We start from the raw sequence: 14687 nt of genomic DNA on the forward strand, positions 1-14687 counted from the left end.
AATATGTATAAAATTGGTTTAAAAGGAAAACATTTGTAGAACACTGTTCTGTTGTAGTTAAAACAGTGAGCATCCTTCTTTGATTAGTGTTTTGTGGTTAAAGCTAAATTTAGAACTTCAAAGGCCCATAATGAGGAGCAGCACATTTAGCAGCTAACTGAAAAATGAGCTGTGAAATAGGGTGAGGAGGAGAAGCCTTGAGGACGTATTATGCCTCAGGGAGCTATAACATTTTTAATTAAGTAGCTGCAAATTTGTGATGTTTTAGGATTTGAAATTAGCTTCAAACACAAAAGCCTGGGACCACTTTCCTTTCTTTTAGACTCATGTATACTCCATAGACATTGAGTTAAACGAGGCTGTTTTCCTGTGAGAGTGTTTTCAATCTTTTTGTATTTTGTAAAAAATCTGGAAGCAACAGTTTAGCTTTGTGTTTCTCAAAGTCCCTGCTTCATGTGTTACTTCTTATCTACCAAATGAGTGTACTACTGAATGTTAAAGGAACCTTATGTGTGAAGGACAGTTTATCTGATTCCTTTTTTTTCCCTATCAATTCAGTTTGCTGCTCGTTTAGCTTTTTAACTGGATAACCATTGCATCAGGTGCATTCCTATCGGGAAACAGCAGGAGTGCATGTCCAAGAATCACTGGGGTCAGTAAGAGACATAGAGTGCTCGTTTTTGCAGCATTTAGGCTGGTTAAGCCTGTAACACCCAAGTCCATCCTTGAAAGCCTGATTCAAAGATTCTGGACTGTTCTGTATGAAAAGATGGGGGAGTAATGTAGGGGTACATTCTTGGGCCACACTGACTTTAGAGAATAAATAGTCTGTGAAACACCTAGGCCTCCGTAATAGCCGAGTCTTCCTCATTTTGCCGGAAATATGAGAACAGTAAAAACAAGAAAGTGAAACATTTGAATATGGAAGGAGCTTCAGAAGTTACATGAGTAGTTGGATAGAGAGTGGGTTATACCTCCTGTGTAGGCTTAGGAACCTGTAAACCACATCTGTCAGGGTGGAAGGTTTTTGGTTGCTCTGGTATAGAAAGGCCAGCTACAGACAATGCCAATTACATGTTACAATCATTCTGATGGAATCACTTTAGCTGGCTCCGCACCAAAGTAAACAAAGAGGAGATGTAATTTCCATGTCACACACACATGTTCTAGATACTATTTTAAATATTGTTTTGAGTGGACCTTGCAAACCTCTGTGTATTACATATGCTGTAAAATGTCTATGCATTGAAACGTCTTCTTAAATATCTAGGACTAGATTTCTCAAGGAAGTAGCATTTGCTTTGATCTTTAATCCATATATTTAAAGCTTATTTTAATTTGTATTTTCTGCTGGCAATTTTATCATAAATGCAGTTCCAGTTCCATGAAGAATTATACAATTACTAATACGCTGGCAAGAACATAAAGATGCTGCAAAATCTTCTCTTAGCCGATTTAGTTCAAACAGTATAATGAAACAAGATTTCTCTTATTTATCTAGAGTGGCATTACATCAGATATTGTGGGGAAAATGTTGTAAAATACAAAGAAGGAATGTGGGGTAGTCCAAAAAAAGCAGACTGTCTGACCGTTGCTTCCTCTTTGTTTTGGGAATGTTTTTAATCTGTCATTGAGCAACTTTATAGCCAGTCGATGTGACGAAAACAAGGGAAAGTTGGCAGATATAAACAACATTGTTCCATTAAATATGGTGGTCTTACTTGAGGGAATTCATCATTCTCTACTTGCAATGCTTTTTTAGAAGTGGCTTGAGTATATAAATCTTCGGGGATAGTCTTGCAAAAGCTGAAAATCTGAATAATCCTTTAGGAGGTCTTGGAAAAATTTATGACATTTTTTCTTTGGTGGGGTTTGGTTGGGTTTTTTAGGGGTTTCTTTTTTGGTTGTTCCTGTTGAAAACATACACTTGGTCTGTTTTTCTTTTAGCCTCTTTTCCCCAAGAAGAATTATGAATGCTTAACTAGCTGTGAATTCCTTAAGTACATCCTGTCTGTGAAGCAAGGGGACTGCCCAGCACCTGAGAAAGCCAGTGGTTTTGCAGCTGCCTGTGTTGAAAGCTGTGAAGCTGATATTGAATGTTCTGGAGTGAAGAAATGCTGTTCCAATGGATGTGGTCATACGTGCCAAATTCCAAAAAATCTGTACAAAGGTATGGATTATTAATATGTACTCATACTGGGCTAATAACTTCAGGCCATAATGAAGTCTCCTAGCAAACCAGGACTTCCATTTGCTGGGAGTTTGTGTGGATGGGAGGAAAAAGGAGAGGTGCCTGTAGAGAGGTGGCTGCACAGTCACAGGGTGGAAAGCCACAGAGAAATGTTGTTTAAATTTCTGATTTTTTTCCCCTTTGTGAAGCCCATGTCTGGAAATCTGTGGAATGTAAATGTGTGGCTATGATGAGTCATCTTAAGCAGAAGAAACTTTATCAATTTAGGTAAAATCTCACTTATTTTGATGCAGATGAGAGAGAATATAGCAGGAAAATATTTAATAGTTCAGGTCCTATTAATCAGAAAAAACATTTATGTCTATAAGGCAAGCAGATGGGACTACCAAGTAGGAACTGTGAAATAATCTGGTAAAAGAACAAATCAACACAGAACAACATAGTGAGAGATTATAGTATCCATATATATATATATATATATAAATCTAAGGCAATCTTATTCAAACATTTTTAATTTATTTGAGTCCTGAGATTTGGTGAAAAAACCTCTTCTGTGGCATCCTTTGAAAAGAACATGTAAGCTAAGAAATTTTTTGCTTAGACAAATTCCAGATTTTAATTTACTGGAATTTAAAAAAGCTTTATACCTGGAAATATTTGAAAAATGTTCTCCTAATGCAGAAAAATAAGCATTTGTGAACAGCGTATTCTTATTCCACACAGTTGGTGTTTTTGTTAGAAATCAATTCTTCTTATGTCATTGATAAAAAGTAAATATTATTCAGTAATGCACTTATTAATCAGATAGCGTGGACTCTCTGTGGGAGCCTAATCAGCAGAACTCTGATCTAAGCTCCAGGCTTAGGTCCAAATCCATGCTTGTTTCCATCTGTGGATGGAAATGTGATAAAACAGGTAAAGAAGATGGTGAATTTATTTTAAAGTTCATTATTTTAACTAAAATATTAATAATTCTTTTTCAGTATGTGCAGAAGGGAATCTCTCTTGTTTGCAGGACACTTTAGAGCAGCCCCTTTAAAACTATAAGGAATTAGTACACACCAGTAGATAGCACCTTTCAAAATGAAAGTTATTAAAATGAATCACTTATTTATTTATTTTGTCTTATTGAGACAAATGACCTGAGTGGTAAACAGGCATTCATGTTGTGTATGTAATGATTTACATTACATCATGCAATGATTACATGATCAAGCTCCATGCCACAACTACAAAGCATTCCGGTAAATGTAACAACTGGAAAAGGTAAAAACAAACAAACAAATAGAACAAGATTAAATTCTGCTGGAGCTGACACAGCACGTGACAGGGTACGATACATTCTGTAACTGCACACTGGAAGGTCTCCTCTGTTTGGCCTGATTAAATGGGAGCAGAAGTAACCTTCCCTAACATCTTATCACCGATCTGCAGAAGGTGCTGGCTTGTAAGAGCATATATGTCTTGCAGAGGAAGGGCAAGCTCAATACCCTACTGCCTTCTCGGCTGATGAATTCAGCTAATTAGCCTCTTCAACCTGTCTTTCTGCAACAAAAGACAAATAGAAGTGGAGCAGGCTTGCTATTCATTTCTTCCAGGGGTAAATGACCTTCCTGTCACTAAGGAAGAGCAAACTCTGCAAGCATGACTAAGATCTAGTGAATAAGTTCAGTACTTATTCTTATCATTTTGACAGCACTCACAGCTTGAAAATGAACTCAGATTGAATCTAAGAGTCTACAGAAGTTTCTATAGTTTTACTGTTGATCAGGCTCTGGTGATTAGTTACAACAGCAGATAGAAAATTCCTGTCTGATTTGCTGGATTTCCAAACTGAATTTGCTACTGAGTGCTAAAGTCCAATCCTAAAAAAAAATTCATGTAAGTACACTACCACCAAGGACATATTACAAATGTTTTTGGATTAATGTAACAAGCATTTTTTCATCTCTGTTGGGAATATTACTAATTGGTTATGTAGTCTTCACATATTTATGTCCCTTTAGTGAAGATATTAAATGTTCTCTCCTAGTCTTCTGTCATTGGCCTCATCCCCCTTCTTTACACTGTCTGAACTAGTGAATGACTTGAGAAAGTGTCTCTGCAGATCTGTGTTAAAAAAGGTAAATTGTGAAGAGAAGATTGGGACATTCAAAGGATCTGATGATGTGGCAAGATTGTGATAGGGTAACTGGGGTCGGATGGTCACCCATAAACAATGACTGTTTTCATACTTAAAGAAAAATAGTTTTGTATTATAAACATAGTGTACAGTTTTGAAAGTGTCCATCTCTGAGTCCTTGCACAATTGTGTTTACAATTGTAGTGATGCCATGGACATACCCTTTATAAAGCCCTCCATGGAATTCTGGGGAACCAATGTTTAAGATACAGGTTTTCATGACAGACCAATGTGCACTTATTTTTCATGGCACAGAGATGGATGTGCTGTTTGAAAGACACCTTTAGAAACACTTTTCCTGGACTTTGCTATTGCACACATACAGTGATCAGTGATTTGAATTCTTTGGTTAAGCACTGCAGACTTTGGACTAATGCAGACTTTGGAGCACTGCTGACTGAGGACTAATTTGTTCCAGCACGAAAAAAGGAGCTGACCATTTAAAATAATAAAAGGCACATTGAAGAGTAATTGGATCTTCACATCTGGATATTAAACTGATGGTGCTGGTTCTACAAAAGTATTTTAAAATGCACTTGTACTGTGCTCTCATTGTTTGCGCTTCCGCGCTCCATCTGCACGCGATTACGTAACACCGGAGAGGCCGAGATACTTGCAATCAAGTGAATCCAACTGCCCCTAATGCAAAGCAGATGGAAGTTTTCTTAACATGCAAATTGTAGGATTATTGTGTATCATAACTAAAGAAGGATTTGCAATTGTGGAAATCCAAAGTCATGTTCGTTATGTTAGACTAAGACTTCAGGCTGTTGAAGGATATCCAGGGTCTAAACTGCTGTGATAACCAAATTCAGATACTGTACTTTTTTCAGGTGGATCTTAGGTTTCTTGAAGATCTACAAGATCATTTTCATTTACTTGGAGCTACTTGTATACTCAGATTTATAAGAAGATCTCTTAAAATATAAAAGTTGTTCACCTGAGGAAATTTTGGTACTCAGTCATCTGTGGCAGACTGAGTAGGAAACAATTTATCTAACCAATGTATACAGCTGGCCTTATGTGCACAGCCACTGAAATAACCAAATAACTAAAGTGCATATGATAACTTGCTAAGAAGGTTTATATGTCAACATAGAATCTTATTTGTGACATATCCTCAAGTGAAAAAATGCTGCACACTCAAATATAAGTGTTCCTAACATCTGTCTAGAGAAATGTATCTTGACACTTGATTTGTTGATTTAATCAAAAGATGCCAAATTTGAAGGGTTGTTTTTTCCTTCAAGCTACTGCAGATGTTTTCAAAAAGGTGGTATTACTGGCAGTATAAAGAACAGAAATAACTGTCCTTTGGTGTCACTGTGTAATGAGAAATTACAGTGCTATTTTTAGAAGATATATTTTTCTCTGAAATGCAGCAGTTCGACAATATACGTTAGATCTATCTATTCCAAGATGTCTTGGAATTACCTTTCCTAGCTCTTCAGAGGAGAGTGGAGAGTGACACATTAGGCAGTACAGCTGCAGCACGTGAGTCAATAAGATCATGCAGCCACAGAGAAGCAAACAGCTTTCTTAAGTACATCAGACTAATGTAAGATGTATGAAATAATCACGCTTCACTGGTCTGCGCTGCTAAGAGCTTGGACACAGTCTGCATCCAGTTTTAGGCTTGACTCTGGAGAAGGGCTGTTGGGCAACTGGAGAGTCTCCAGAGACAGCTGCAAGAGTGAACAGGGGTCTGGGAACACTGATTTTAAAGGGAAATAGAGTGCACTGTGGTTATTAGACTGAAGAAGAAAACATTCAGAAGCATAATAACAGTCTTGCAGTACATGAAAAGCTTCTTCATAGATAAAAGGAAGAATCTGTTCCCCATGATCCATGAACATCTTGGACTGGTATTGAGTTTATGATGCAGCTGAGGAGACTAAACAAGGTAGTGAGAAAGCTTTTTGTAGCAAGGATGGATAAGCAGTGAAACAGACTACTAGGTGATGCTGTGGAAATTTTGTTATTAGATGTATTTAAGGATAAATTGGGTGAAAAACTGAACAACAGGTATAGATGATTCTGCTGGCGATAAAAGGGATCTTTGTCCCAGCTATATTTGGGAAGTGTTTTCTGTAGTCAGTTTTAGCTTATGACTTTTACATCCTTTAGTTTTTTAATGAAATAAAGAAATAACTTTGAAGATTTTTTTAAAAACAAATGTTAATGTTAGCAGAGATGGGTTAGCTGTGAACACTTCTGAAACTTCCATGCTTATCATTCCTCTCTTTTGGCCTTCTCTCTGACAAACAGTCTTTTTTAAAATTACTTTTTTATACAGCTTCATCTACAAGTGGCTTAATTGTATCTTGTAAATTACTCATATATTTTTGTCTGTACAATCCTACTACAGGTGTTCCACTGAAACCCCGGAAAGAGTTAAAATTCGTAGAACATCACTCTGGAGACCTGGAGGTGAAGTGGTCTTCAAAATTCAATATTTCCATTGAGCCTGTGATCTATGTTGTTCAGAGAAGGTGGAATCAAGGAATCCATCCAAGTGAGGATGATGCCACGAACTGGCAAACTGTGGCACAGGTCAGTTCTTTGTAAGTGACATGGATCAGAAAGTCACAAATCTCTTGAAAAAGGATTAGAGACCAAAATCCATTCAAGGAAGCACATAAGAGACATAGTCCTTTTGAGGCCAGTGGGACTCATTGCACAGTGTCCGTGGCATGGCGTGGGTCTTGTCAAAAGTTAAGAAATGCAGCTGGTAAAAAGGGTATTTATCTTTGAAAAAAACCAAACCAAACTGAAAAAAAGAGTGAAAAAAAAGACTAAAACTTTTATTGTTTGTAAAGTTATTTTTTTCAGGTGTGACCCTCTCCAATTCAGTAAAGTCTATGATGTCACGCTCTTATCACTCAGTGCAATCCGGACTGAAAATGCAAGATTCATGAGCAAATGTTTCTAAATGAGAAGCAGCCAACAGAGCATGAATTTTCACTTAGTTCCTTCCCAGTTTCAATCTGTTTTTTGCCATGCTGACAGTCCACCTGTATGGCAGAGTTCCAATCGTTTATCTTACTGCTTCACCCTCATCCCCGCTGACAGGAAAAGTAAAATGTTGATTTTGAAAAGATCTGCAAAATGTCATTATAGCTAGGGAAAAAAAGGAAAGGGAGAATAAGTAGAACCATCCGCAAAATAAAGTAAGGGATTTAAATTCCGTGACAATTTGTGTTCATTCGCAATTCACATTGTGTAGGGAAATGCTGTCTTACAATAACATCAAGCTTGTGACACTGAACACTCAGAAGTGAATTTCTTACCTTCAGTGTGGTGCTAGAGGGAGCTGTCACTATGTTGGTGTCTTGGTCAGAAAAAGCCCCCTGGAGCAGACCCTGGCAGGAAACTTTGCTTGTGCAAGCCCAAGGGAGCATCTCCAAAACTGATCAAGTCACAGTGACTCATTATCTCTCAGCTGAAGGTGCAGGTCTTGAACCTGCATTCTCCATTCCAGGAAACAACCTCCTGCCTTTGTTACAAGGAAAATACCAAGTAGCAAAAATGTGCCAGATCCGACTTACTCCTCACTGTTACCGTACCGTGTGTGTGCCAGACTGTAGAAGCTCAGCTGTTATGGCTGGTGAATCCAGGCTGCAAAGGGAGCACAGTGCTGTGCTATTTCTCATCCCAGGAGCAGACCCCATGCACATTTTTGGAAACATGAGCTGTATATACTCCACAGTAGCCGAACATACATGAACCCCTGCCTTGCAGTGGATCTACAGGAGAGAGTGTTTCAGAAACATGTTCCTGTGCAAGAGCAATAAGAACCCTGACAGCTGCCTTTCCTGGCGTCTGGTGAATGCAGGCAGAAGGGTCTGAGTTAATCACTGTGGCAGGAGAAGCCTCCTCTGACTGACATCTTTCTGACAACTTCCCTGTCCCTTCTGCATCACAAGAGACACAAATTTGATTGTGTGATGGACCCCACTGGGGATGTCAGTTCAAAGCACACTTCAGGATGCCTGACTGTCATTGTGAACTGTGTGTACCTTATGGGACATGGAGGCTGGGCACCCTTGAAGGATGCTAGTAATCAGAATTTCTGTCTCTGTAGAGTGGTGTACCTCCATGGTGTTTGTAGTTTTAGACATCCCACCAGGCAATCAAATTTGTTTGATAGAATAAATGCGATAGAATTTATTTTGCAGTATCAGCAACAAGGATGGATATCCAGTCTAACTAAAGTGACTGTGTGCACAGCCTCCAGGCTTTTCTTGTCTGTATAACTGAGATTTTTTTCTTGTATTATTCCAAAACATTGGGGTATGAGACCTTAATTATAGGCAAAGGCTGAGAAGAGCTCAGCCATTCAGCTGAGAAATCCTAGAGCATCTCAGTCCAGGGGAGATGATTCTGGCTCTTGTGTTACTCTGCAACTTAAGCCAGAGACCGTGTAAAAAGCAATCAAAGATCAAGCAGGCTGTAGATGAGGATCTGAATTTCTCTATGCCTGTCCCCATATGTAGCATAATTATGCAAAGTTATTGTCTGCGTCCTCTTAAAAGAAATATAATGATATTTTATCAGAGTTCCTCATCCAGTATTTTATTTTTGTTGTCTGTCCGAGAAGAAATGGGGCTATAATTTTCAATTTAGGTGTTTAAATTTCAAAAAAACCTTGCTGTTCTCTATTGCCTTTACAGGATCTAATTTGTAAGTAATTTCTCATGTTTCACAGAAATTTTTACTTTGTATTGAAACAATAATTTTGAAAAAGTTTTTTTGTTATATTGTGCTGTGTTTGTTGTGTCATTTTTATGTATTCTTTTTAAGGAAGAAGGGTCAGTCTATTTTGCTCTCCAATTACACAAGGATAGAAAACACATTGAAAACAATTTTAGTCATTTTTCACTTCAGGAGGAAGGGATTTTTTTACTTTAGTATTTTTAATGCACATTTTGGGGAAAACTTGATATAATTAACTATTTGACTAATTTCCATTGGTTAATATAAAAGCTATGGTATCTAAGATGCTAGCTGGCCAAGTTGGCTATGATGTAGGGTGTCCTAAGTGTTTGTGAAGTTTCCTACACTACTATAACTTAGGCTTCAGCTGAGCAGGAACTGCTGCATTATCCTGTAGGAATACTGTATGTCTTGTGAACAAACTTACCATTCCGTTTGGTACTAATTCTCTCTAAAAATAGTAGTATTACTGCTTACATTGGAAATTCAGGTATTTAATCATATTAATATAATATCATTAAGTTAATTAAAATATGGCAGATCAGTTCTTTTCAGACAGAACACATTCCATTGTGTGAATGGATGTCATGTATACACAGACAGACATATATCTATATACATACGGGCACAGAGTTGTGAGTACATTTATTAGTACAGTTAATTACTGAAACAAATAAGGGAGAGTATTTACTGATATCGTGATTGTGACAGTCCTTAGTGCTCCACCTTGCAATTGTCTAAACTCTGTGGGCAGCTAATCTTTTTCAAAGCTTAAAGCTTCTGAAACACCTGAAGTTCTGTTTCTGAGGATCACAAGAAAGTTCTCAGCCCGTGACAGTGAGAAATACCTGCTGGAGCTAACCACCAGTCCTGTACACTAAAGGTTTCTTTATCCATGTCCCAGGAGGGGCTTTGGTAAGCAGTCTTAGAGAGTGCCCACCTTGTGTGGGATTGCATTCACATGAAATAGGGCAGGTCTGCTCTCCTTTGATAGAGCAGTGGATACAGCACTGTCAGATTTCTTTTGTGTCAGAGGAAACATAAACTCAGCTTTTGTGATACCCTGGATAGTATCCCTTCATTCTCTGAAATGCAAATTCTTATATCACTGTGTTGTTTCCAAAGGTGTAGAGCTGTGAACTCAGCAGGGTAAGGCTGAACTCTCCTATTTCTATTAAACCTTTGCACTACAGAAAGGAGTCCAGGGTTCACAGTGGGGAAAAATAGAGAATGAGTGCAGTGAAGCAGTCCATTGATTACTGTAACCCTTGGATAGAGGAGAGTCCTCTGTAGAAGGCTTTGCTGCAAAGACTTTCGTGCACCAATTTTTTACATATATTGACCCCTTTGTAGTGTTGACACAAGAATCCCACCTGAATGGTCAGACTGCTGTGCTGCTGTCATATATTCTCTTTCTTCTCCCTCCCAGTCCTAGTCAATCCCACCTTTCTCTTAAAATAATTTTTAACTTTCAGCCTTTCTGTCTCCAAGGAACAGTTTTGCGTGTAAATATATAACATGTTCTGGTTCTAAATAGCATGAACCAACCAAGGTTCTAGGGAATATCTTCCCCTGCCTCTCATACAAAGGATGGGATTGAAGATAGGTCAAGATGGGCAAATACTTTAATCATTATTCAGTTGTAGGAGCAGCAGAGGGAGATTACTGCAGGTATGTTGAAGACAATAACAGATAATACCCTTTTGAAGGACAAGGATGAGGGGACTACTTACAGGAAAGGGCTCAGGATTTAAACAGTTAAGAGCTGCTGGAAGAGGAGTAGAATTGTCAGTGCTTCCTAAATGGAGCAGCTCTAGGCAAGTCTCAGCCAGAATTCTCACAACCTCTTTCTTCTTTCTGGCCACTGGAGGTGTCCTGTTGTCCCTTGGACCTAAAATGAGCTCCTGAGAAGGAATGTCAAGCTATTATGTATATTGTCCAGGTTATGACATTAAGATTACAGGCTGGTCTTATATTCAGACAGAATTTTAGGTGTGTGATGAAATTTGACCATTAGTTATTTAGTACCACTCCGCATGGCTTTTAGTGGGTTTTAATGTGAAAGATGTTGAAAGGACTCTGAATATTATGATTGCAACCCCAAACATGCTTAAGTAGTGAGAAATAAATAAACTAAAGCAATTAAACAACATCAAAAAAACTAGATATAGCATTAAGGTAGTGTAAGATATCTCAGTAGTACTTAGTTCTTTCTTGAAATTTATTAATTCTATATAAAGGATACTTAGAGGTGCCAAAGTAGTTTATGTCATGGGAGTGAGTTGGAGGTAGACCTCCTGCATGCCATTGAGCTTAGCAGGAGCTTGGCCAACAAAATGAATGATGGAAGTAATAGATGCAAAGCATGTTCATAACTTAAAATAATTTTGGCATTATGGATGGACAATTTATTTGATTTTTCAGTATTTCATGGTTGCCACAGGAAACTGACACAACTGAAATACTTTATTTTAATCAACAGAATAGCTGAGCTGATGCCAGTGACAAACAAGATTCCTTAGCTGGGGAATTTGGGATCAAGTCTATTCAGATTAGGCTTGCCTTGTAGCAAAGTTCAGCAAATGTGTTTTTAAAAGCCCACAAAACTGTAACTAGTTATTTATTATTAGATATTGGTCCAGGTCCTGTTTTCAGTTGCAGCAGTAGCCTGAATATATCCTTGGGGTTTTTTCTGTTAATAGCGATAGTTTATATTCAGTTCACGGTTGTGTCTTATTTGTAAGTTCTTGAGTATGTGGACCTGGCTCTTGGAAAAAAATGACATTTGAGTGCTCCATAAAATGAAAATAATAACAAAAGTTGATTCAGGTAGGCTCTTTCTTCCCTGGGGGAAACCTCACTCTACAGGTAACATAAAAGTTGAAAAAGGAAAGGAGATGAGGCAGGCAATGTCAGGACTGTTATCCCTGCTTAAGTTGAGAATACAAATATGGTAGTCTGAATGGAGAAGGACTCTGAGTAGCAGCAATATATGATGGGCTCAGAGTCTACAACACTTAGCAGTCTGAGAACAGTCAATAATATGGTTTAGAAAGGCTCTCTTTTCCTTACATTCACACACAAAGGAGATACCTGTTTCCTTACATTTTGTTTGTTACGAGATGAAGAGACTAAGTGCAGGTTAGCACCTACAAATTTTATTTGTAAGGGCTCTAAAAATGCCATTGCTGGAGAGCTGAAGCAAATTCCTCAGTTTCTGGCTATCTGAATTATGTCAGCAGCTGCTAGTTTCTTACACAGGTTTGAAAGGAAGCAAAAAACAGAAGTTATGTTGTGCCTCTTTTTGGGAACTACTCAGTATCACTACAAGTAATGTTGAATCTTATACAGGGAAGGTGGCTTCTTGAAGTTGTATAGAACAGAGCTTGTAAAAACAAATTGATATAATGGCATTTTTAATAAGCTTGCATGTTTGGTCAGTAAAGGGAATGAGTAGTGATTGTATAATATATTTGGACATACACATGACATCTGGTTCAGGTTTGTGCATTACTTTGATTAAAAAATTAAATCAAAATGTAGTAAACATGACATCCTAAAGTAAATCGAAAACTGAGTAATTGAGAGGTAATTGTAAAAGTAAAATTTCCGAGTGGATGTGTTTTTGATGAGTTCTACAAAAATGCTACATCTTCTGTACTTGGAAGTGATTCAGTGGTTACCAGGAGGCTGTGTTCAGTTCTGGTGTTTGTACCTTAGGGAAAAAAAAAAAAGAAAAAAATGCAAAACATAGCTCTTCAAAAGTTTAATGGGGTAAAAAAACAGAGGAAGGCAGGGCTCAGAGTAAGAATGTGTAAAGCACTTCCTACTGAAAAGGTTCAGAGTGTATCTATGCTTATCCCATATTTCAGTGGTTCTCCCCATAGAATTTGGAAATTGAACTCATGACACTGGCAATCTCAGTAGGTGTTGTTGGAGAAAAGGTCAGCTCCTATGACCTGAGAAAGGTCTTCAGGGAAGAGTTAAGGCTGTAAGTGTCTTTTTGACATAAGTGCCAAAGATGTGATGAAGGCTTACATTCATTACCTGAGAATTTTGTGTTTCCTGTGACCTAGAAAAAATGGATTCTCACAGCAGTGGATTTCATTAAGATATTTTGGACCCCTAATTCTCTGAGGACTGAGAATTGAAGAAATCAGTCCTGTGACCTGGGGCAATGAGTTCCCTGAAACATCAACACCTGACACAGTTAGACCCTAAACACTGGTGAAGGTTGTGATAACTGCAAAACTAATTTTGTGAATTTAAAACTTCACCCGTTTTCTAAAGGCTACGTTTTCCAGAAGAGACCTGCAATGCACTGTAAAATTGGATTTTGTTCACAGCTGTAAATGCTTTGCAGTGCAGAGTGATGGCTGGAGTCAGGTGGGGTGGTTGCATACAGCCTGTGATGCCAGTGTGTCCTCAGCCAGACTGACTGGTGTGGCACAGCAGATGATAGGTAACCAGAACAGCCAATGTAAGTGTGACATTTTCCCCACCAGACTACGGACGAGCGGGTTCGGCTGCCGGACATCCGAGCGAGCAGGTGGTACCAGTTCCGCGTGGCTGCTGTGAACGTGCACGGGACCAGGGGCTTCACAGCACCCAGCAAGCACTTCCGTTCCTCCAAAGGTGAGCTTTCCCTCAAGTGTTCTGGTACTCACCTTCCTCTCACTCACAACTGGAGCGCAGCCTGATCTGCCTGCTTTTGTGGCAGAAGGTTTTTAACAGGTGGGTTCTTGAGTAGTTTTGCCATTGACTTTAGAAACGGTGTGAGATTTGTTTGAAGTCAGCAAACAAATTGAAAATTGAAGTGTTGTTATTCTTTTATCAGTAAGGGTATCCTTGAATAAAACTCCTTTGAAATGTTTTCCACGTGATTAGTATCAAACTACATGACCCTGACCATGAAATATGAAGGAACTTGGGTTTCACTGTGTTAATCCAAGAGGTTTATCTTTTTTTCTTTTTAGTTATGAGAAATAGGTTATTATCATATGTTTAGTAGAGTACTGGAATATTTTGTTGCCTGTATCTAAACAATTGTAGCAGCATTGTTTTGATGGAACTTTGGACCCTCTTAATATAACTTTCCCCTTGCTAGCACTAATTTTAAGTACTTAATAAAAAAGGGCATAAATACAAAGCAGCATGTTTCTGTTCATTATAAAGGCATGCCTGATGATCCACAAAGTATTGTAGGAATTTTTGTTGGTAGTTCTGGTTTTGCAACTGTTTGGGTAATGAAATAACTTTGAAAATTATTTCTGTACCAGTACATGGTAGTTGGGGGATGGATAGAAACGGTTCTCCCATCCTGTGGAGTTCCTGGCACTCTCCCTGGTGGGCTTTTGACCAACATGAAGAAAAAATTTTCCCAGATGACTTGTAGGCGTAGTATAGGGGTTACCACAGGACAGAAACTATTTCCATTAGACAGGTGATCTGGATGTGGTCACCCTCTCTTAAAGGCGATAATGTGGGCATAGCCAGGCCATGGCAGTTGACTTTAGTGCTGAAGAATGAGCTCCAGCACTCTTCACTCTACTAATAGAAATAGTTTCTAATAGAAAGACTTGTTATTTTAGTAGTGAC

General features: G+C 38.4%; 1 protein-coding gene across 2 annotated transcripts in view; it reads left to right on the plus strand.

Moving 5' to 3' along the window:
* Positions 1 to 14687, plus strand: part of ANOS1 (anosmin 1) — a 133921-nt gene that overhangs the window by 72484 nt on the left and 46750 nt on the right. For both annotated transcript variants that reach the window (XM_069003861.1, XM_069003865.1), the window contains exons 4-6: positions 1948 to 2170; positions 6742 to 6926; positions 13595 to 13724. In XM_069003861.1, coding sequence (XP_068859962.1) covers positions 1948 to 2170; positions 6742 to 6926; positions 13595 to 13724 — 538 coding nt within the window. The remainder of the gene's footprint in view (positions 1 to 1947; positions 2171 to 6741; positions 6927 to 13594; positions 13725 to 14687) is intronic.

Source organism: Aphelocoma coerulescens, chromosome 1, assembly GCF_041296385.1.
Source record: "Aphelocoma coerulescens isolate FSJ_1873_10779 chromosome 1, UR_Acoe_1.0, whole genome shotgun sequence".
Taxonomy (NCBI): domain Eukaryota; kingdom Metazoa; phylum Chordata; class Aves; order Passeriformes; family Corvidae; genus Aphelocoma; species Aphelocoma coerulescens.